Here is a 21418-nt window from a genome sequence, read left to right on the forward strand (position 1 = left end):
TTCCCCTTTCCTGGGCAGTTGAGAGCTTCGGTTATGGGTAGGGCCCTACCAAATGCCCGGTCACGGGGAATGTCACAAACCGTGAAATCTGGCCCATTAGAACAAAGCTGACTGAGAAAGTTGCGGCGCAGTAAAGTGTCAGTGGCTGGCGGCTGTAGTTCTCGCTGCTGCCAGTAGGGGACAGCCTCCCATTTTACCAGTGCAGTGCCTTATGGCTCCCTCCAGGCTGAGAGACCTGGTCTGTTGGGCGTGTCTGCCCTGAGGGGCCCTACCAGGCCTGTGTGGGCCTAGGACAAGTGTTCCCTCTACGCAGAGCACTTGGGCAGCACCCTGGGAGAGATTCAGGTGCTGCCCAGCTGATCAGCAGGGCGCCCACAGCTGACAGCATGTTTCTATGGGTGGTGCACATGCCCGGGTGCATAGAACAAAATTTATTCCACACGCAGATGGGAAAAAATGAGAGGGAACGTCGCCTGGGACTGGACTAGGGTGATTGTGAGGGGGGATTCTCCCATACTGCAAGCGGGGGGGGGGGTGTTCCGTTGTGGTGGATGGGTAACAATAATGCGGCTGGACTGGGGGCCTGGGTTCCCTGTCCAGCCCCACCTCATCCCCAGCTGCCTGCTTACACGTGGCTTACTGCAGCCCCGCTATGAAGGGAGAGCCCAACCCTAATCCCCAGCACGGGGGCAAAGGCTTGGGATCCGGCTCCGCTCCTGCCTGGGGGGCTGCGGAGCCCATGCCCGGGAGGGGACACCATGGCCTCACTTTGTTCTAAAAGCTCAATGGTGCTGGCACAGACAGTGCTGCCAGGTCTGGGGAGCGCATCCCAGCGACGCTGGCGCCCGACACCGGGCTCTTGGGCCAGCGGCGCTCGGCTTGCGCCAGGCCCAGCCGGTTTGATGCGGGAGGAGGATGCCGGCACGCCCGGACGCTGGCAGGTTCCTTGTCGCGGGGTCCCAGGCCGCGGGGTCCCACGGTGATGATCTAATGTGACCTGGACGCAGGGGCGGCGAGTACCCAGGGCAGAGAAGGCTCTACCTTCCCAAACCGCCCGCCTGGCCCCACCCACACTCCACTCCTGGGACACCTGCGAGGGCGGCGTGTTGCTGCCCCAGCATCTGCCCTCCCCCTCTGGTGCTGGGGGCGGGGCCTGGGCAGAAGGGGTGGGGTTGGGGGCGGGGCTGGAGAGCTTGCCTCCCCCAGGTCTACCTTCACCTACCACCCATGCCTCCGAGCGATCCCTAGAGCAGAGCTTTTGGCAGAAATACGGTTGTGGGGGCAAACCTTTGGCAAGCTGCCTGCCTGATCCACTGCCCTCATTGTTTACAACGTTGCATTGTCGTTCCCGCTGGGGTTATCCATTTCCAGCCATAGCGCCGGCCTGCCCCTTTCTCTGCGAGGCGGGAAACCCCTTTGTGTAAATATTTGCGCCCCGTGGAGAGGCTTGTAGACGCTGACCACGTCGCCCCTTCACCTCGTTGGGAAGCAAAATAGATCACACGCTGGGAGACCGTCCCTGGCCGGCAGGTTTCTAACCCTTGCGTCAGTTTCCTGGCTCCTCTTCGAACCTCCCCAGTTCACCAGCATCCTCCTGGAATTGCGGGAGTCTGGCTGCCGGATACGGAGGTGGAGAACCTCGCTGCCGCTGCGTGTGCTCCCCCGTTTCTGCCGCCCTTTGTCACCTCTTCACACGCTGGCAGAGGGCGCACTGCCGCCTTCCCGGCCGGGAGCCACCTGGGTGCCGCTTGTCTTGTCCGCCTCCGCACTGCTGCAGGCACGCAGCTGGGGACGCCGCGGCAGGGCCTCAGCGAAGCCGTCCTGTCCCAGTTCAGCATCCGCCACCCCGTGGCTGTCTCCGACCGGGAGATGGATCTGCCCTGGGCTGCATTCTCAGCTTCACGCCAGGGCAGGGCTGCCCCCTTGCCCTCCACTGGGTCGCGAAAGGTTAAACCCACCGAGCCGTTGACCTCGCCTGGACCGACAGTAACAGGCTCTCAAGTGTCGGTGACGTGTTGCTGCCAGGTGTAAAATTAATGGAAACCCCCTGATGCGCCCAAGCCCCAGCCCCGGGGAGATGGTTAAAACGGAAGGATATAAAAATTCAGTGTGTGCTGCTTTCGCCTTTGCCTGTCAGTCATCTCAGGTAGAGGCAGCCGGCTGGTCAGTTTCACTCTTCCAGGACCCTAGCTGAGGGCTGCCAGGCTTGGGTGGATGCTGGTGACTTGGCCCAGTAGCACCTAGAGGCTGAGACAAGATCGGGGTCCCAGACACCTCGTAAGAGACAGTCCTTGTCTTTTTGAGCTTGGAATCCAACTAGACAAAGGATGGGAGAGAGGAGGGTTTGGCCCCATTTTTGCAGACATCGTAGGGGCCAAGTAAATGCCTCGATTTTTAGTTTGGGGTGGGTCGGGTTTTTGTCGCTAGTGCAAAGCTTTGTACTTCTCCGTTTTTCCAGGGATCGTTAGGACTCGGGGTTCTGGGACTTGCTATGAACAGTTCTGGACTGGTTCTAAATAGTACTCGTGAATTCTCCCTTCCTCATCTGCCCCCCCCCATACAGCATTGAAAATCTGGGGTTCTTTGCTTTTCAGGAGTCCTGGATCATCATCGCCAGCCCTTGGAATAATGGGATCTTAAATGTTCTCTGGGTTATCTTCTAGTCTCTTCTTTCTCCACCCCTTCCGTTCCTGTGTGAATGGAGGGGCCATTAGCTAAGGAACAGATAGCCCCCTAAAACTAGTGTTGTGTCCCATCTGAAAGCAGCTGGGATTCGTCTTTTTCAACAGAGTTAAGTTCCCATCTCTTAACTCACGCAATAACTGGCCGCCCAAATGCATCTGGACTTGAAGTGGGAGTTGGCGACACAAGCTAGCCGCCAGAAAAAAAATGTTTTGAAAAGTAGCCCCGTCTCCCTTAGCGTGTCCCTCCCCCGATCTACTGTGCGTGAATTCGGAACCCTTTCTGCAGGATTCTCTTCTGTTGCAGAATTCTGGAACCTCGTGCATCAGCTGCAACATTGCACAACTGACACATAATTGACCAATCTGGTAGGGTTGCTAATGGGTAACCAGTTGACTGGTAAGCGTGACTGGTTCGGGTTAACTAACTGGCCTAGCTGGAGCAGCCCCTTGCCTGGGGCGGGTCCCGTGTAAGCGGTTAACTGATTAAACAGGATTTTACATCCCTAGTCCTTGGCGAGGAGTGAGCTGGAAGACCCCAGCCTGACTCAGATCCCATTCATGTGTGCAGGGCTGGCACTTCAAAAAGGAACCGCGCGACCGGGCCAGAAAAAAAACAATCCTTGAATCCCAAAAGGGTGTTTCAGTGTCACTTGCCAACATGTAATGAGCCTTCAATTAATTAAGATCATGCCCAGCTTTTCAGAGCTCAGCATCGGCATCTCTCTAGGGTTCAGGAAAATGAGGCCCATCTGGAAAATGAGATAGAAATGTAGCCGTGTGTGGCTACACCAGGATCTCTTTGGGCAGGGACTGTGGCTCATGGTGTGTCGTACAGTGCCTTGCACTAGTGAATGTAGATCGACTAACCCAGCTGCTGCCCAAAACACACATAAATACATTGAATAACTGTGACCTGTCCCGTCACGGTTATTGTCTGGGTCAGTTCCGGAGGTGTGATCTCAGTGCGCTTTTCCCATGGCGGCGCGTAGGTTTCAGAGGAATGTGATCTCTGATGTTTTAGAAGAGCTTGAATAAAGGAAAGAATCGTTGGCCGTTTTTTACATAGGTGAAGATGCCGGGTGACGGGCCAAGCGTCCTATCCCGCTTGTGCTTTGATTCCCGCTCACCCGTTTGTTTGGTAACACCGGATGGGTGAAACTGAACTGGACTGAACTTCCCCTGGGCATGAAGACCAGGAACAGGAGAGAGCGCTCTCAGCTGCCCTCTTTTTCCGAGAACTGAAAGCCCAGTTGCACTTTCTGTCTGATTACAGATCTGAGCACGTCCTGGTCTCACATGGGCCTGTCCTCGCGGCGTCCCCGCTGGGCAGGGCCCTTGTGAAGATGGGGAAGTGACAGAGACACAAGGGATTTTCCCAACGTCACTCAGAAGTCTGTGGCAGAGGGCTCAGGTCCCTTAGGCTTGTGTCCTAACTGCTGGCCCATGGAATCCTAGAACACTAGAACTGGAAGAGACCTCGAGGGGTCGTCGAGTCCAGTCCCCTGCCCTCATGGCAGGACCCAGCACTGTCTAGAGTCTAGACCATCCCTGATAGATGTCTGTCTAACCTACCCTTAAATATCTCCAGAGATGGAGATTCCACAACCTCCCTGGGCAATTGATTCCAGTGTTTAACCACCCGGACAGGCAGAAAGTTTTTCCTAATGTCCAACCTAAACCTCCCTTGCTGCAGTTTAAGCCCATTGCTTCTTGTCCTATCCTCAGAGGCCAAGGAGAACCATTCCCCCCCCCCCCCGTGTGACATACTTTTAGATTCTTGAAAACCGCTCTCATGTCCCCCCCTCAGTCTTCTCTTTTCCAAACTAAACAAGCCCAGTTCCTTCAGCCTTGCCTCAGAGCTCATATTCTCTAGACATTTAGGAATTTTTGTTGCTCTTCTCTGGACCATCTCCAAGTTCTCCACATCTTTCTTGAAATGTGGTGCCCAGAACTGGACACAATACTCCAACTGAGGCCTTATCAGCGCAGAGTAGAGCGGAAGAATGACTTCTCGTGTCTTGCTCACAACACACCGGTTACTGCATCTCAATCATGTTTGCTTTTTTTGCAACAGCGTCACGCTGTTGATTCATATTTAGCTTGTGGTCCTCTCTGACCCCTAGATCCCTTTCTGCCGTGCTCCTTCCTAGACAGTCACTTCCCATTCTGTATGTGTGACACAGACTGTTCCTTCCCAGGTGGAGTACTTTGCATTTGTCCTTATTAAACTTCATCCCGTTTGCCTCAGACCGTTTGTCCAGATCATTTTGAATTATGACCGTACCCTCCAAAGCACTTGCAACCCCTCCCAGCTTGGTATCATCTGCAAACTTAGTAAGTATATTCTCTATGCCAATATCTAAATCGTTGCTGAAGATATTGAACAGAACCGGTCCCAAAACAGACCTCTGTGGAACCCCACTTGTTATACCTTCCAGCATGACTGTGACTCATGAATAACTACTCTCTGAGTACGGTTATCCAGCCAGTTATGCATCCACCTTATAGTAGCCCCATCTAAGTTGTATTTGCCTAGTTTATTGATAAGAAGATCATGCGAGACTGTATCAAATGCCTTACTAAAGTCTAGGTATACCACATCCACCGCTTCTCCCTTCGCCACAAGACATCCTGTCAAAGAAAGCTATCCTTCCTGTTCTGAGCAGATTCAGAGAGCAGGGTTGTGTCTCTTCTGACCCCCGTGGTTCAAGTCCCCTGTTCTTTCCTTTTGTCCGTGCTGGCTGGTCGCAGGCTCCAGAGAGATGCGGTTCTCCCCAGGGGTGTCCTCTCTCTGGCTTGTGCTCTGATCACGGGAGCTCGTGGTGAGCTGTACCCGGGAATGCTGCTCGGGGGGCTACGGGCCTTGGCTCATGTCGGGGAGAGCCAGGAGCAGTGGCTGGGTTTCCAAAGCAAATGTCTCTGGAATTCATTTTTTAAAAGGCCCGATGGGCCCCCCAGGAGTGGGCCAGGAAGGGGGCATGCAGGGGGCAGTGATGTTAGGATAGATGCACATCTCTGGCAGGCAGCCCAGGAAGGGAGCACGGGGAAACCTTTCTGATGTTCCAGGGAGGCAGCACTGCCTAGTAGTTAGGAGCCCTGGCTCCCAGTCTCCCCCAGCCTGTCCCCACTCTGATTTCATGAGGGAAGTGGGATCTAGCGGTTAGAGCACCAAGGGGTTGGGGGCTGGGATTTGGGAGCCAGGACTCCTGGCTTCAGTCCTGCACTGTTTCTCTGTTCTGGAGCTCAGGAGACCAGGCCTCTGCCGTCACAGGCCCACTTCCCCTTTTTACCTGTCTCTTCCTGTGTGTCCTTGCAGGGCCTGGCCCTGGGATCTCAGTCGGGGAGCCCCCAGCTACTGCTGCAATGGGACTGGAAGGGGGTCACCCAACTGGGGGGGACACTTGTGGCTTGGTCACCAGGCAGGTGGGGGCGACCGCTTAGAACAGCACGTCCTCTGCAAACCACAACAGCTGGCAACAGGCCACCGTGAAGCCACAGCGGTTCTCACCCCCAGACCCGCCTGCCTAGGATAAGCCCTCCCTTGGCCGACTGCTGGTGACCCTCAGGAGCCTCTTGCCAGATCGGGAGTGGGGGGGGGAGACGAGCAAGGGGGCTCCAGGGACACATTTTTGGCAGCTGCCTCTGCCCCTTGCCTGCCCGGGTACCTGTGCCAGCCGAGCCCCGAGTTAACAGGTGCGCATGCACCGTTTCCTCTCTTGCCCTGCTGGCGGGGTAGGAGGGGCTGGGCGGGGCCTGGCAGGGGCCGGGGGCACTGCGACTTCATGCCTTGGGTGGGAAGCCGGGCGCTGCCAAGTTCTGATCCCGGCTCTGTCGCTAACCCAAGGTGCAGAGTCTTGCAGGGCTCCCATTCTGTGCCTCAGTTTCCCTTTGTGAACCATGGGGCCGATGTCTCCTGGCCTTGCAAGCGCATGATTGGGGGTGTGATTTGGTGCCTGGATGATGCTTTAATGCTACTAACGAGAATCACTCCACCTCCAGGCAGTAACGAAATTGACACACACACATGCTCTGACGGGGGCAAAGGGCCCTAGACGCTGTGCCAGCACCCGCCGCTCCTTGCATGTAACTGGGGTGGGGTTTGGGGAGAGAGGCCCCAAAACTGCTCTTCCCTGCTGGAATAACTTTCCCGGCCCAGATTCTGCTTCCAAAGGCTCCAGGCCTGCGTGGTCATTGCAGTGACGTGGCCGTGTGACTGTCCTGGGGGAGCGCGGGATCCCTTGGTGCCGGGGAGTGGGGCTGGGGCTGAGAATGGTAGAACGAACTGCTGTCGGCACCCGGGGATCGCCTGCGGAGTTCCCTCTCAAGCTGCGTGGCTAAACCCACGGTTAAGCAGCTAACCGGTTCACCACAATCCCGCAGAGGGGGGCTGCCCAGCCCCGATCCTGTCAGCCCCCGCCCAGGGCATGGGGCTGGGACTTCATGCAGCTGGGCCGGGGTCCCGCCTGCCCTCATCGGGGGTGGCTGCAGCCCTGGCCTGGTTAACCAGTTACCTGCCCGGTGAGCCTAAGGCTTACGGGTAAACTGGGTAACAGTTTATTGGGGGAATGTCCCTAGAAAGTTCCCCTGGCAAAGTCTTCCCGTAGCACCGACGCTGGCACGTCAGGGGTTGGCTCCGCTGTCTTGTAAACCCGGCTTGATATTCAGGTTTGAGCCCAAATTCCCCCCCCCATCCACACCCGGGTTTTCTGACGTGGGTCAGCAAGCACTAAGGACCTGGGTCCTAGAACCCCCTGCGGGTCGAAGGCCAGGCCCTGCCCACAGCCTGTCATTTCGCAGTGTGGAGGCAGGTCAAGACGCAGAAATGCTCCTGCTAATCTTTTTCCATCCGTGTGTGTGGAGTAAACTTTGTTGGGTGCACCAGGGTGTGAGCGCCCCCCGAGGAAGAACACAAACCTAGCGGTGGGCGCTCTGCTGATCGGCCAGGCAGCATGAGACTCTCCTGGAAGCGGCCGCACAAGCGCCCGCTGGCAGGGAATCGGGATGCAGAACCGAGGCGGCAGGCCTGTGAAATACGCTACGGGGGGGGTGTTAGCGCGGCGCTGGGACCGAGGTGGTAATGCAGTGCAGCCAGGGGCTGGAAGAGGCCTCAAGAGTCATCAAGTCCAGCCCCCTGCCCAAAGCAGGACCAACCCAACTCAATCAACCCAGCCAGTGCTTTGTCAAGAGCCAGGCAGTGGGGGGGAACCTTCCCCCCCCCCCCCCCCCCCCCGAGGAACCCGGTTGGTTTCCCAGCTCGCTCGGGTGCAGGTCGGGCTTCTGCATTTCTGAATGGCGCTCGGCTGCCTGCCCAACCGCTTCCTGTTTGCTCTGTCAAATCACACGGGTGCCTGGGGGGAGACTCGGCTCCTGCCACCGAGGGCGGGGGCGGGGACCTGGCGCTCGTGCTGAGACGGCAGCGGTGGTGTGCAAAGCGGCATCTTCTGCCCTGGCTTCCGCCGGTGGGAGAGGCCGTTTGGAAAACCCGCTCCCCTGCTCCCGGGGGGCCAGCAAGGTGCTTTCCTGGCACGTGCGGAGAAGGGAGGGAGCAGGGCCGAGCCGGCTGTTCCTGCAGAACTTTACAGTCCTCCGAGGGGTCGTCGGGTGCATCTATCCCTAAAAACCAGCAGCGGTCCTGTGGCACCGTAGAGACTCACAAAAAGTGTCGCTGGTGTCGTGAGCGTTCCTGGGCACGGCCCATTTCTTCAGATGATTAATACGAAGCAAGGGGTAGGGATGTGAAGGACTAGTTGATTAGTCGACTATCCGATAAGCAAATACCTATCGGATAGTCGACACACTAGCCCAGTGTTCCTCAACCCGTGGTACGAGTACTCTTAGGAGGACTCGAGAGAAGTTTGGGGGGGTGCATCAGCTACTGAAATTTGGAGACAACTTTGAAGTATCGCTACGGGCCTGGGACTGTGGCTACACTTCAAAGGCGGAGGCAGCCTTATCGACTAATCAAATAGTCAATGCAAATTGTGTCAACTGTTCAATTAGCCCATTAATCTAAATGTAACCTCCCTAGCAAGGGGCGCACAGTTTGAAATTCAAGCAGAAAGAGGGGAGAGGGAGGAGAAAGAAGGGGGAAAACCTGTCCGTTAACGTGTCCGTGTGAAATGAGGCTTACAGAGTACGCTCAGAGTGATACTTAGCTTTTGAAGTCATTAGGGTGTTGACTATAATGGCCCATCCAGTTCAGGTCTTTGTCCAGGCCCTGGGAGACAGTGTCAGATTTGCATACGAAGGCCAGTTCCGCAGACTTTCGCGCTAGTTGATTCCTGAAATTGTTTTGTAAGAGATGAGCCGCCTTTAAATCCATGAGGGAGAGCCCCGGCTGGGGAAAATGTTCCCCCGCAGGTCTCTGTGGGTGACTGTTGCGAATATCTGACTTGTGTCCCTTTATCCCTTGTCGCGGAGACGGTCCAGTTTGGACTTTCGTCGTAGCCAGGCACAATCTGCCCTGCCCTCCCAACAGGAGGCATAAACGTGTCCTTGATATGCCTGGTCAGTTTCAGGGCTGCTGTCTTGGGGGAAGCCTGTCAGTTTCACTCTGCTGCCCTCCTCCAGGCCCTAAGGCTGCGCTTACAGGGGAAAGACTCATGGAACAAGGGTAGAAGAGCCATCCACAGACACCCAGAGTGTGTGGGAAGCCGTGCCAGGGTAGGAGAGCTGCCGTATGGACACTGGTCCCACCTCGCCCTGAGCTATGGGATGTCCGGCAGTATTTTTCCCACCTTGCTCGGGGTGTGGAAGAATGAGATGGCTATTCCGGGGGGAAGGGAGGCTCTGGAACTGCCCACGGGGCTGGTAGTCTGACAAGTGCCTGGGATCATTCTCAGCACCTCCTGTCTCTGTCCCTTTTCCAGGTCTCATGGTACCCAGTGACGTGTCCCCCCTGTGAGATTGGATCCCAGGACCTGCCTGAGACCATGTCGGGAATGCAGGTAATGGCCTGTGCTTTGGGGGGGTCGGGACAGAGGGGCTTGAGGCCTGTGTGGGGCGGGAGGGGAGACAGGCAAAGGTGGGGCCCGTGGTTGGGGTCAGGTGCCGGCTGCTCCTTTCTGGAGGGTTCCCTGGTTCCTGGCCCCAGTGTGTCTGCCCCCCCCCCGGGTGTTCTGCCTCCGTCTCAGGAACCCTCGGGCGGGATAGGGGGGCTCTGACGTGGGGCTCGGCAAGAGAGCAGAGAGAGCAGAGCCCTGTCGGCCATGGCGGCTCCCTGGCCCGTGCTGGCTTTGCGAATGAAACCTCCCGGCCACCAGCTGGGGGGGCTGCCTGTGGCAAGCAGCAGGCCCGCCATGCCTAGCCATCTCCCCCACGTGTGACTTGGGCGGGCGGGGGCGGAGTCCAGTCCCCGTCTGAGGCCCCGTCTGTCTGTCCCTCTGGCAGGCCGTGTGGCCGTCCGGCACGGAGTGCATCGCCAAGTACAACTTCCACGGCACCGCGGAGCAGGACCTCTCCTTCTGCAAAGGGGACGTGCTCACCATCGTGGCTGTCACCAAGGTAACCGGCCCCGCCCCCCGCCACGGGAAGCGGGGGGGGGCGCGCCAGCCATTCGCTGCCCTCCCGGAAGGCGGCTGGAGCCATTGTGGCGCTGCACCCCATCTCGGGGCACCCTCCCGGGGCCCGGCCTGCGCGCCAGGGAGGGGCGGAAGAGCCGCCCCTCGTCAGACGCACGCAGGAAGTTTGGGAGCCCAGATACTAGGAGGTGGGGGAGGGGAGGGGAATCTTCTTGGAAAGTGAACAGCGGGGAGCCCCATGGGCTGGCTTCGGGGTCTCGGAGGGAGTCCGGCTGCAGCGCGACGTGGTGCAGCCAGCGCCCGCGCGGTGCCCTCCTTCCGCCGGAGCCTTGCTTGGATCCGCTCCCGCGGGGCCGGGGCAGGAAACCCAGCTGCCGTTTTTTAATTAACTGGATTGTTATTTAAACTCTCTGAAATGTAAGCCACTCAGTCAAGCTCCCGGGAGGCGGCCACGGGCTGGAACGTGAGACTTTGCCAGGAGTGAGCCAGTCCAGGCAGGCGATGCTGCCACCCGGCAGGTGCCCCGGGTTTGGTTCAGGAGGTGCCCTGGGACATAGTGTTCGGACCCACCACAGGCAGGCCCCACAGAGAGCAGGGGGTGTCTCTGAACTGCGCCGGGGCACCGGAGACCTGGGTCTGCAGCGAACGACAGTCTGGTGGGGACTTCGTCCTGAGAGACGGTGGGGCTGGGCCGGTGGTGAGCAACCCTCCCAATGCCTCTCTCGTACTAGGGCCCTAGAGCCCCCCACTTTCCTCCCCTCCCCCCCGGCCCTTTTGAGGCATTGGAACTCGGGGAGGGGGGGAATGGGGCAGGAGTCGGCCGATTCCCAGCGCTCCGGAAGGGCTGGGAGGGAGGCAAAGGAGCAGGGAAGTCCGGGCTCCGGGGCCCCAGTGTGCGAGAGGCCCGTGACAGGAGGGGGCAGAGAGGGGGACCCCCAAGGCCAGCCCAGCGCCGGAGCAAAGCCGACCCTGCGCCCACGCAGACAGCACCAAGTGGAGGGACGAATCTTCCACTGAGCTCCGGCAGAGGGAGGGTTCTGGATCGCGGAGCCCTGGGCCCAGCTCCGACGAGGGTGCTTGGTGGCATGTGACAGTGGAGTCGATGAACCGATAAGCAAAATGCTGTAGACGATGCGCATTCCTCCCCTCCCCCTTGCCAGTACATTTTTTAGCAGGTTAGCCAGCAGCCCGGCTGAGTCCTGGCTCGTGCTAGATCCGGGATCTACATCCGCTGCGGCTCTGCATGTAAAGTGCATTAGGAGCCAGGTGGGCAGGCAGCTCGGCTCAGTTCCGGCTCACACCGGGTCCAGGAGCTCAGCCCCACCCCTGGATAGGGGCTGCTCTCCCCCCACACTGCTGGCTCTGCGACAGGCAGCCGGTCTGCGACGGGAGCTGGGTTTTAAACTGGCTTCTCTCGTGGACCGGCTGCTACCTCTGATCCGGAGTGGCAGGGGGCTTCTCGAGAGTGGGACCAGAGCGGGCTGGCTGCCGACCCCACGCCTGGGGGCTGTAGAATAGTCGCGTAACCGATCAGAATTCATGAGGTTAATCAACTATTCAATGAACTGATATTTAACATCCCTGGCACTTGTCTCAGCAGCTGGGTCAGGCTGGGGGTGAGTGCTGAGATGGGGGCCCCCGGGGAAACCAGAGGCGCTGCAGGCTGCGTTCCAGGGGAGTGGAGGTGCTTCTCTTCCAGCGCCAGTGGGAGGCGAGTGCCTTGTAGGGACACCGGGGGCCCTAAACGCTGCAGCTCATTTGAAGGGCCAGAGAATTTTTCTGCAAGGGATGGGCTTGCTACCTCCTCCCTCTTGATCGAATTCTGCCTCTGGGGGTCACATCCTGGACATTGAAATGATCCTTTCGCAGGCACAGTTGGACGCTATCATTTCCTTCAGTGCCTGAGAAACTTTGGGGCAGCGTTCCTGTGAGCTGTTAAACAGCTGCCACGTGGCACCCCAGAGGTGGCTGCCTGCGTAGTGTCTTCAGGAGTCCCCCCGCTAAGAGGCACTATGTGGCACTGCATTGCTAAGTGGGATGAAGGGGGTGGCATTGGCACAGGGGGGCTCCACTCACTTCTGCTTTCCCTTCCCAGGACCCCAACTGGTACAAAGCCAAAAACAAGGTGGGCCATGAAGGAATCATCCCTGCCAACTACGTCCAGAAGCGGGAAGGAGTGAAATCTGGAACCAAACTCAGTCTGATGCCGTGAGTGGCCACAGGAAGGGGTGGGACTAGGAGCAAGACCCGGCCTACCAATTGCTACATAGGGCCCGGGGTGCGTTGTGGTGACCCTGGGCGGGTGGATCTGGAGCGAGGCTGGACTGATGATTCGAGTGCTGCTAGACTAACTTACTGGAGACCTGCAAACCAGAGGGGTAAAGCTCCCGAGACATGAGGGAGCCAGCCAAGAAATACATCAGGATCGGGGCCCCTGGCTTTCCTAGCAGCAGAGGGGAATGGACCCGGTTCCTGTCTGTTTCACTGCTGGTTCCGAAGAACAGCTGTGAAACTGACCCGAATCTCGTTCGCTGTCTCGGGAGGGGCCGTGAGCATTGGCAGAGCCCTGGCAGCTGTCCGCGTGCTAAGCACGACAAAGCGACATGCGGCCACATTTGGAAGCGTTTTTGCAGCTCGCCAGGCAAAATGCCCCATGATGCTGCCCCACGTGTCTGCTCCGCCCCCTTTCATAGCCCTGTGGCCCGGTCCTCGCCTTGTTTAACCCCCCGCTGCTTGCGGGGATCGCGCCTAGTCCTGTCCCTTCCGGCGCAGGGGGCGGCGTGCAGGTGGAGTCTACTCTCTCGCCAGTAGAGGGCGCTCACGCCCGTTAGCAAGAGCTGTTAGTGGGGCTTGGATCCGATGCAGTGTGGATGCGGAGAATGGCTGCCGCAGGCCACAGACGCGGGCGCCACACATAGAGGAAGGCCCTGGGGGCGGGTTGGGGGCAGCGTCTTGTGCAAGGGGAGGGTCCGTCATGAAGAGATCTGCTCGGATTCTGGTGACTCCGCTTCTGCGCTTCCTGGTTCTTGCACCAGCTGGGGCTGGGTCGGTCTCCGTGTTTCCTGGCTCCCAAGGCGCTGCCCGTGGCTAACCCCTGTCAGCGGGGCCGGGGCAGAGCAGGGCTGGAGTCGACCTGGCCGAGGGCTGCCCAGCGGCTCTGGACCTCCTCTCCCGGCGGGAAATGCCCGGGGGATTGGACGTCCCCCTGGTCTGCTCCCAGCACCCGGCAGGCTGCTCCCTGTCCCGCCATCCACTCCCTGGCAACAGAGGAAGCACCCCCCCCCCCCACGCCCGCCTCCTGGGACGTGCGGGATTGAGACAGCACTAGACGAGGGCAGATCAGCAGCCTCCCGAGCCCACGCGGCTTAGGATGCTCTCGCGCTGCTTGGCCCCCCCGGATCTGTGCTCGTTTGGTGCAGCCTGGGCGCCAGCAATCTGCCACTGGCTGCTCCTCCGCCCCGGGCTAGCCCCGATGGCCTTTGAGCTCCAGCGTCTGCTTGCCCCCGTGCCCGGGAGGCTCTGCCCCCCACTCCACAGGAAACGCCCTGCCACTGTCTCCCTCCCTGCTCCCCCAGGGGACTTGGGGCAAGCCCCCCTCTCTAGCGCCTCCTGCCCGGCAGTACCATGCTGCCACCCCGTAGCCTGCTGTTCTGCAGCTGGGACTTGGCCCCGGGGCCGGAGGTTTGAGACCTCGTGGAGGGAAGCGAGTTCCTGCTCACGGCCGACCGTGCACATCACACATGTTTGACATGGCCAGAGCGGATGGGAAGGGGCCGTTTCCCTGCACATCTGGGAAGCTCTTTCTGTGCCCCAGCCCTCCTGTAGCTCCCCAAAGACCCTCCCCCTGCAGCGCCAGCTCCTCCCCGCGGCTGGAGTGAGGCCCACACTGGCAGTGCCCCTTGGGAAATGGCTTCTGATGGAAACTGAGGCATTGTGGGCTGCGGGTTGGGAGCTGTGTGGGGGCACTGGGCTGGGACACTGGGGGGCTGCGGGCTGGGATTGGGGGCACTGGCAGAGCTGTAGGGGGCTGGGACACTGGGGGGCTGTGGGTTGGGATTGGGGGCACTGGCAGAGCTGTAGGGGGCTGGCACACTGGGGGGCTGCGGGTCGGGATTCGGGGCACTGGAAGAACCCCGCCCCTTGCTGCCCCCTGCTCCGCCCCCTCCTGCCCGGGGACAGTGACCTCACCCTTGGCTCTCCCCCGCCCCAGCTGGTTCCATGGGAAGATCACACGGGAGCAGGCGGAGCGGCTGCTGTACCCCCCGGAGACGGGCCTCTTCCTGGTGCGGGAGAGCACCAACTACCCCGGCGACTACACCCTGTGCGTGAGCTGCGAGGGGAAGGTGGAGCATTACCGCATCATCTACTCCTCCAGCAAGCTCAGCATCGACGAGGAGGTCTACTTCGAGAACCTCATGCAGCTGGTGGAGGTGAGTCTCTCCTAATCCCGGCCTGGCCAGGCCTCCAAGCCCTCCCTGGGAACGGCCCAGGCTTGGGCTCCCAGCCCCTGCCCCCTGCAGTCTGCCCCAGCCACCTGCTTAGCAGCTGGAGTTGGCCCGAAGCCTGGTGCTGGGCCACGGTCCCCGTGCAGGCTGCTCTGGCCCTGGCACGTGGCGATCTCGCAGCCGTGGCCCCACGCACCATCCCCGGGCCGAGGGATCCCAGAGACTCCGTCCCTCTATGGAGAGAGGACCTGCCACTCAGTGCCCCGGGGGGGAGGGGGCAGGGGGAGATTCCCACGGCCCCAGCCCTGAGTGCAGGCTACCGGCCAGACCCCGCCTGCCTGCACTGACGTCACTGCATCCGCCCTTCCCCTGCCGAGGAGCCCAGCCCCCACGCCGCCCCCGCAGCGCTGCGGTTAGCTCAGCCTGGCTCTGCCCTGATAACGCTGCCGACAGGCCTGCTCCGCACTTCCTGCCTCGCGGGCCGGTCCCCCGGCGGGGCCCCGAAGAGACTCCTTGCGGGAGCTCTCCTGCCACCCTCGGGCTGGGGCGGGGGAGCGAGTTGCTGCCCGAGATTCCCCTTGGTTACTCTTGCGCGCTGCTCGGGAGCCAGGGGGGATTCCGGCCTGTTTCCCAGGGCTGGGGAAAGCCCCAGCGTGGCTGGGAGGTGGGCAGGATCCTGGTGCCCTACATGGCAAATGCGCCCTCCTCTCCCCCAGCTCCCTGGCTCCAGAGCAGGGCGGGCATTAGGGTGGGACTCGTGCAGGCCAGCACTGGGCACCAGCTTGGGGGTGCAGGGGAGAGGACGTGGGAGAATCCAAGCTGGGGCAGAGCCCCCAGGTCTGCCTAGCCCAGGAGCCAGCAAACGCCTGGAGCGGCAGAGCCAGGCCAGCAGCTCGAGGCCAGAAGGCAGGACTGCGGCAGGCACAGGGAGGTGGGGGCGGATCAGGGGGCATCTGCCCAGTGGGCGTGTGGCCTGTTTCACCCTTGTTCCAGGGCTGAGACCCAGCTGCTCTGCATGCCCTGGCGAGCTGGTCCTGGCCTGGCCTCGTGCTGCCTCCTGGTGGGCAGACTGTGCCACTGCGCCATTCGGAACCCACGGTTTCCCTCTGGCGTCTCGGCCAATTCCTTCCCCACCCCCAGGCCCTGGAGGGGGGATGCCCCCTGCGTGCTGCAGATGCCTGGCTGATTGCAGAACTTTTTGAAAGGACTTGGCTGGGCCACAGAAACCCGCCCGGCTGTTCCGCGGGACCGGCAGGGCTCAAATAGCCGGGGGAAGCGAGGGCCGGAAACTGGGAACGATTGTTACGAATGTGGGGAGACAGATCAGACTATCTGCCCCAGAGAGCTGCAGGGCGGAACGAGGGGAGGGGAGGGGTGGGCGTTGGCTGTGCTGGGGGCAGGGCCGGGCTATGGATTGGGGCAGGGGGGATTGGTTAGGCTGAGGAGGGGCTATGGATCAGGGCAGATAATGTTGGGGGGGGCTGTGGATCAGGGTGGGAGGCGTTGGCTGGGCTGGGGAGGGGCTATGGATCAGGGCGGGGGGCATTGGCTGGGCTGGGGAGGGGCTATGGATCATGGTGGGGGGCATTGGCTGGGCTGGAGAGGGGCTATGGATCATGGCGGGGGTCGTTGGCTGGGCTGGGGAGGGGCTATGGGTCAGAGCAGGAGGGCGTTGGCTGGGCTGGGGAGGGGCTATGGGTCAGAGCAGGAAGGCGTTGGCTGGGCTGGGGAGGGGCTATGGATCAGGGCGGGGGGGCGTTAGCTGGGCTGGGGAGGGGCTATGGGTCAGGGCGGGGGCGTTGGCTGGGGAGGGGCTATGGATCGGGGGGGCATTGGCTGGGGAGGGGCTATGGGTCAGGGCGGGGGCGTTGGCTGGGGAGGGCTATGGGTCAGGGCGGGGGCGTTGGCTGGGGAGGGGCTGTGGGTCAGGGCGGGGGGCGTTGGCTGGGCTGGGGAGGGGCTATGGGTCAGGGCGGGGGGGCGTTGGCTGGGCTGGCGAGGGGCTATGGGTCAGGGCGGAGGGCGTTGGCTGAGCTGGGGAGGGGCTGGGGGGCGGGGAGGGGCTGTGGGTCAGGGTGGGGGGCTGTCTGGGCTGGGCTGGGGAGGGGGAGGGGCTGTGGGTCAGGGTGGGGGGCGTTGGCTGGGCTGGGGAGGGGCTGTGGGTCAGGGCGGGGGGCGTTGGCTGGGCTGGGGCTATGGGTCAGGGCAGGGGGCGTTGGCTGGGCTGGGGAGGGGCTATGGGTCAGGGCGGGGGGGCGTTGGCTGGGCTGGGGAGGGGCTATGGGTCAGGGCGGGGGGCGTTGGCTGGGCTGGGGAGGGGCTATGGGTCAGGGCGGGGGGCGTTGGCTGGGCTGGGGAGGGGCTGTGGGTCAGGGTGGGGGGCGTTGGCTGGGCTGGGGAGGGGCTGTGGGTCAGGGCGGGGGGCGTTGGCTGGGCTGGGGAGGGGCTGTGGGTCAGGGCGGGGGGCGTTGGCTGGGCTGGGGAGGGGCTGTGGGTCAGGGCGGGGGGGCGGCTGGGCTGGGGAGGGGCTATGGGTCAGGGCGGGGGGCGTTGGCTGGGCTGGCGAGGGGCTATGGGTCAGGGCGGAGGGCGTTGGCTGAGCTGGGGAGGGGCTATGGGTCAGGGCGGGGAGCGTTGGCTGAGCTGGGGAGGGGCTATGGGTCAGGGTGGGGGGCGTTGGCTGGGCTGGGGAGGGGCTGTGGGTCAGGGTGGGGGGGTGGGGGCGTTGGCTGGGCTGGGGAGGGGCTATGGGTCAGGGCGGGGGGCGTTGGCTGGGGAGGGGCTGTGGGTCAGGGCTGGGGGTGTTGGCTGGGCTGGGGAGGGGCTATGGGTCAGGGCGGGGGCGTTGGCTGGGGAGGGCTATGGGTCAGGGCGGGGGCATTGGCTGGGGAGGGCTATGGGTCAGGGCGGGGGCATTGGCTGGGGAGGGCTATGGGTCAGGGCGGGGGGCGTTGGCTGGGCTGGGGCTATGGGTCAGGGCGGGGGGCATTGGCGGAGCAGGTGGTCAGGTCTGAGGGGCGCGTTGTCAGTCTGGATTTTAGAGCTAGGAGGCAGGTCGGGCATTCGCCCCATGGCGCGCTCTGCCAGCCCCCCACTTGCGTGCCTGGCCCATCCCTTCCTTACATAGGAAGGGGGATTGTAAGTCTCGCTGGTTCTGTTGGCTTCCCCCACCCCTGTAGTTGGGCTCCTCCCTAGAGCCCCAGACCTGCCCTGGGGTATCGGCTGCCCCCGACCTGCATCGGATGGGTGAAGGGGCCCGGGACCACCCAGCCGGTCAGTGGCGGAGCCGGGATCAGGCCTGGGCAGGGCTCTCACCTCCTTCCCTCTCCCTCCCCCCCCCCCCCCCCCCCCCCCCAGCATTACACCACGGACGCCGACGGGCTCTGCACGCGCCTCATCAAGCCCAAGCTCATGGAGGGGACGGTGGCGGCGCAGGACGAGTTCTCCAGGAGTGAGTGTTTCACTGGGAGTGGGGGACGGGGACGGGCGGGGGGGCCCTGCAGGCTGCCTGCTCATCTCCCCCTTCCCTTGCAGGCGGCTGGGCCCTCAACATGAAGGACTTGAAGCTCCTGCAGACCATCGGCAAAGGGGAGTTTGGAGGTGGGTCGGGGTCAGCGGTGGGGGGGGCTGGTCTGTCCCCTCTCCCTTCCCTAGAGGGGGGTCTAATCGCCTGCTGCTGTACCCAGGCCTCCCTCTGGCTTCCCCCCATCCTGAGGGGTGATGCTCTCAGGGGGCAGCAGGAACCAGTCGGCCTCTGGCGGCTGCAAACTCTTCGCCCCGCCCGGCCCCTCCAGCTGAGGCTCTGGGGGCCGTGATGGTTCCGAGTCCCCCCCCATCCCCCCAAGCGCAGCAGCCTGGCTTAGCTCTTCCGGGCTGGCCAGGGTTAGAACTCGGGGCTCCTGGGTCTGCGCCGGGACCCCAAACCAGCCAGGAAATCAGCCGGGGCAGGGAGCAGCCGGGGGGGGGGGCTGATCCCGGGACGGGGGGGCCGGTGACATTCTTTAGGCGCCTTCAGTCCGTGTCTCCTCCTCCCAGACGTGATGCTGGGCGATTACCGTGGCAACAAGGTCGCCGTGAAGTGCATTAAACACGATGCCACCGCGCAGGCCTTTGTGGCCGAGGCCTCGGTGATGACGTGAGTGTCGGTGGGGGGGATGGGTTCCCCGTGGGGCTGCGGATTGGGGGCCGAGGGCAGTGGGGCGGGGGGAGCCGGCGGAAGGAGACGCCCGCGGCGTGATGGAGGGTGCGTGGGAAGCGCCGCTCGCCCGGCGGCTGTCGCTGGGGCACAGCCCGGCCCTGCTCTGACCTCGCGCCCCCGGCTTTGCAGGCAGCTCCGGCACAGCAACCTGGTCCAGCTGCTGGGGGTGATCGTGGAGGAGAAGAGCGGCCTCTATATTGTCACCGAGTACATGGCAAAGGTGAGGCCTGCGGGGGCAGCCTGGGATCGAGGTGCCGCCGGACACTCCCGTCGGGGAAAGGTGCTTCAGGGATTCCTGGCAGATCCCGGGCACCTCCTAGTGCCTGGGAATGGCGTCGGCACAGAGAGATGGGGCCTGCGTGGCACGTGGGCGGGGAAGGAGCTGGGGTGTTCCTGGTGGTTGGGCACAAATGGGAGGCCCTGGCATGGGCACCTCCCAGGGCTAGGCTTGGGGTTGGTCCCCTCCGGGCATCGCCACCCAGTGCTGAGACCCCAGGCAACACAGGGAGGTGGCAGGAGGCCTTCATCCCAGTGGGGGCGCCGCTGGGGGGCGGGGGAGTAACCCCCCCCATGGCACCTGCAGTAACTCAGCACCCTGGTGCCTTGTGGGGACCGACCGAGAGCAGGGAGCCCTGTGCTCCCCCGGCACCATGGAAGGGTGTCGCGTTGGGCTGTGCGTGGCTTGGGCGGGTTGGCGGGCTGGCTCTGACGGGCCCTGTGGCTCGCTCTCTCCCCAGGGGAGCCTCGTCGATTACCTACGATCCCGAGGGAGGTCTGTGCTAGGGGGCAACTGCCTGCTCAAGTTCTGCTTGTAAGTATGCGGCTGGGCCGCCGGGTCCCAGCACGCTGGGTCTCACCTGCCACCTGCTCGCCGCCTGCCCCGAGCCTCTGCACCGAGCTGCGGGGACCGTCACGCTCGGCTTATCCCCTCTCCCCTGCGAGGGGCCCCGAGCGCCCGGTGGCCCTCCAAGAGGAGTCCGGCGACCTGCAGCCCCGCAGCGAACCCAATAGCATGGTGTCCCAGAGGGAGGGCACAGAACAGATAATCCTCACATGATCCTCTCCTCTCACCCATTTCCAGACAAACAGAGGCTAGTGACACCATTCCTACCTGTCCTGGCTACTGATGGACCTAACCTCCATGAACCTATCTAGCTCTTTTTTGAACCCTGTTAAAGTTCCTAGCCTTCACAACATCCTCTGGCGAGGAGTTCCACAGGTTGACTGTGCACTGCGTGAAGAAAAACGCCCTTTTGTTTGGTTTAAAGGAGTGCCAGGAATCCCAACCGTGCCTCCCGACTGTCTCTTGTGCATGACTGGCCCTTCCTTGCACCCCAGATCGGCCCCCAAAATCTGATCTGCCCCCACTCTCACCATCACTGGCACTGTCCTCCATCAGGCCCCGCTGAGTCAGTACAGCCCCCTTGCGTCCCGTCTCCTCCATCAGCAGGACAGCTTGTGTCGTGGCCATGTAGCCTGGGGCCTGCTGCTCGTGGGGAGCTCTTCCCCCGCACTAGCCAGCTGGGTGTTGGCAGCAGGTTGGTGTGTTTCCAGGGCTGAGTTGTGGGTCAGTGGCAGACCCAAGGGTGGCCTGGTGGCTGGCGTGGCCTGGCTTCTTGGAGGCTGTGAATGTAATGAGTGGTGGGGGCAGATTGATCCCCAAAGGGTCCCTCCAGCCTCACCAGCAGGGGTGGGACACCCCTACTCTACGTGGGCCCTGAGCGCCACTGGGTTCCTAACGCTGCCACGCTCCGCCCCCCAGAGATGTCTGTGAAGCCATGGAGTACCTGGAAGCCAACAACTTTGTGCACCGAGACCTGGCGGCGCGGAACGTGCTGGTCTCGGAGGACAACATCGCCAAGGTCAGCGACTTTGGGCTGACGAAGGAGGCGTCGTCCACGCAGGACACGGGGAAGCTCCCGGTGAAGTGGACGGCACCGGAAGCACTTAGAGAAAAGGTGAGTGGGGGCCGGGGCAGGGTCCCGAGCCATGTGGCTAGATTCTCCCTTCCCTAGTGACGAGGGGGGCTCGTGGGCTTACCTGATTGTGGGGGTGCCGGGCTGGGGAGGGCAGAGCAGTCCTGCCTCTGAGCAGCTCAGAGTCCGTGGACCGGGGGCCCCAGGGAGATATTCCTCCCTCCTTCTGGAAGCTGCTGCCCAGGGAGGAAGACGGGGGCTCAGTCTCTTAACCCCCCCTCCTCTGTGGATTTGGGGAAGCTGCTCCAGCTTATGCAGGAGGCCCCCAGATGCCTGGGAGCTGCGAGGGGGAGATAAATGGGCAACCGCTGGCTGCTGAAACTGGGGAGGGGGAGCCTGGATTATCCTCTCCTCCCAGCAGGGGGCGCTCTCTCCAGCATGTGCAGGCAGCCGTGATTGGGTCCCCCAGCTGGCCAGCCCCTCCCTGCCCCTAGGCATGACCCCTCTGGCCGGCTCTCTCCCCTGCAGAATTTCTCCACCAAATCGGACGTGTGGAGCTTCGGGATCCTCCTCTGGGAAATCTACTCCTTCGGGCGAGTGCCTTATCCGAGAATTGTAAGTGAGGCGACCTCCCCCCCTCCCTCCCTGGGCCTCG

The 21418-nt window shown here is 62.1% G+C and overlaps 1 protein-coding gene across 2 annotated transcripts in view; it reads left to right on the top strand.

Moving 5' to 3' along the window:
* CSK (C-terminal Src kinase) overlaps nt 1-21418 on the top strand; it is a 64574-nt gene that overhangs the window by 40976 nt on the left and 2180 nt on the right. For both annotated transcript variants that reach the window (XM_075897427.2, XM_075897428.2), the window contains exons 2-12: nt 9554-9631; nt 10074-10187; nt 12300-12412; nt 14415-14634; nt 18007-18100; nt 18184-18249; nt 18685-18784; nt 18977-19067; nt 19585-19658; nt 20610-20805; nt 21292-21378. In XM_075897427.2, coding sequence (XP_075753542.1) covers nt 9617-9631; nt 10074-10187; nt 12300-12412; nt 14415-14634; nt 18007-18100; nt 18184-18249; nt 18685-18784; nt 18977-19067; nt 19585-19658; nt 20610-20805; nt 21292-21378 — 1170 coding nt within the window. In that variant the 5' untranslated portion in view covers nt 9554-9616. The remainder of the gene's footprint in view (nt 1-9553; nt 9632-10073; nt 10188-12299; nt 12413-14414; nt 14635-18006; nt 18101-18183; nt 18250-18684; nt 18785-18976; nt 19068-19584; nt 19659-20609; nt 20806-21291; nt 21379-21418) is intronic.

Source organism: Pelodiscus sinensis, chromosome 14 (assembly GCF_052426305.1).
Source record: "Pelodiscus sinensis isolate ZL-2025 chromosome 14, ASM5242630v1, whole genome shotgun sequence".
NCBI lineage: Eukaryota > Metazoa > Chordata > Testudines > Trionychidae > Pelodiscus > Pelodiscus sinensis.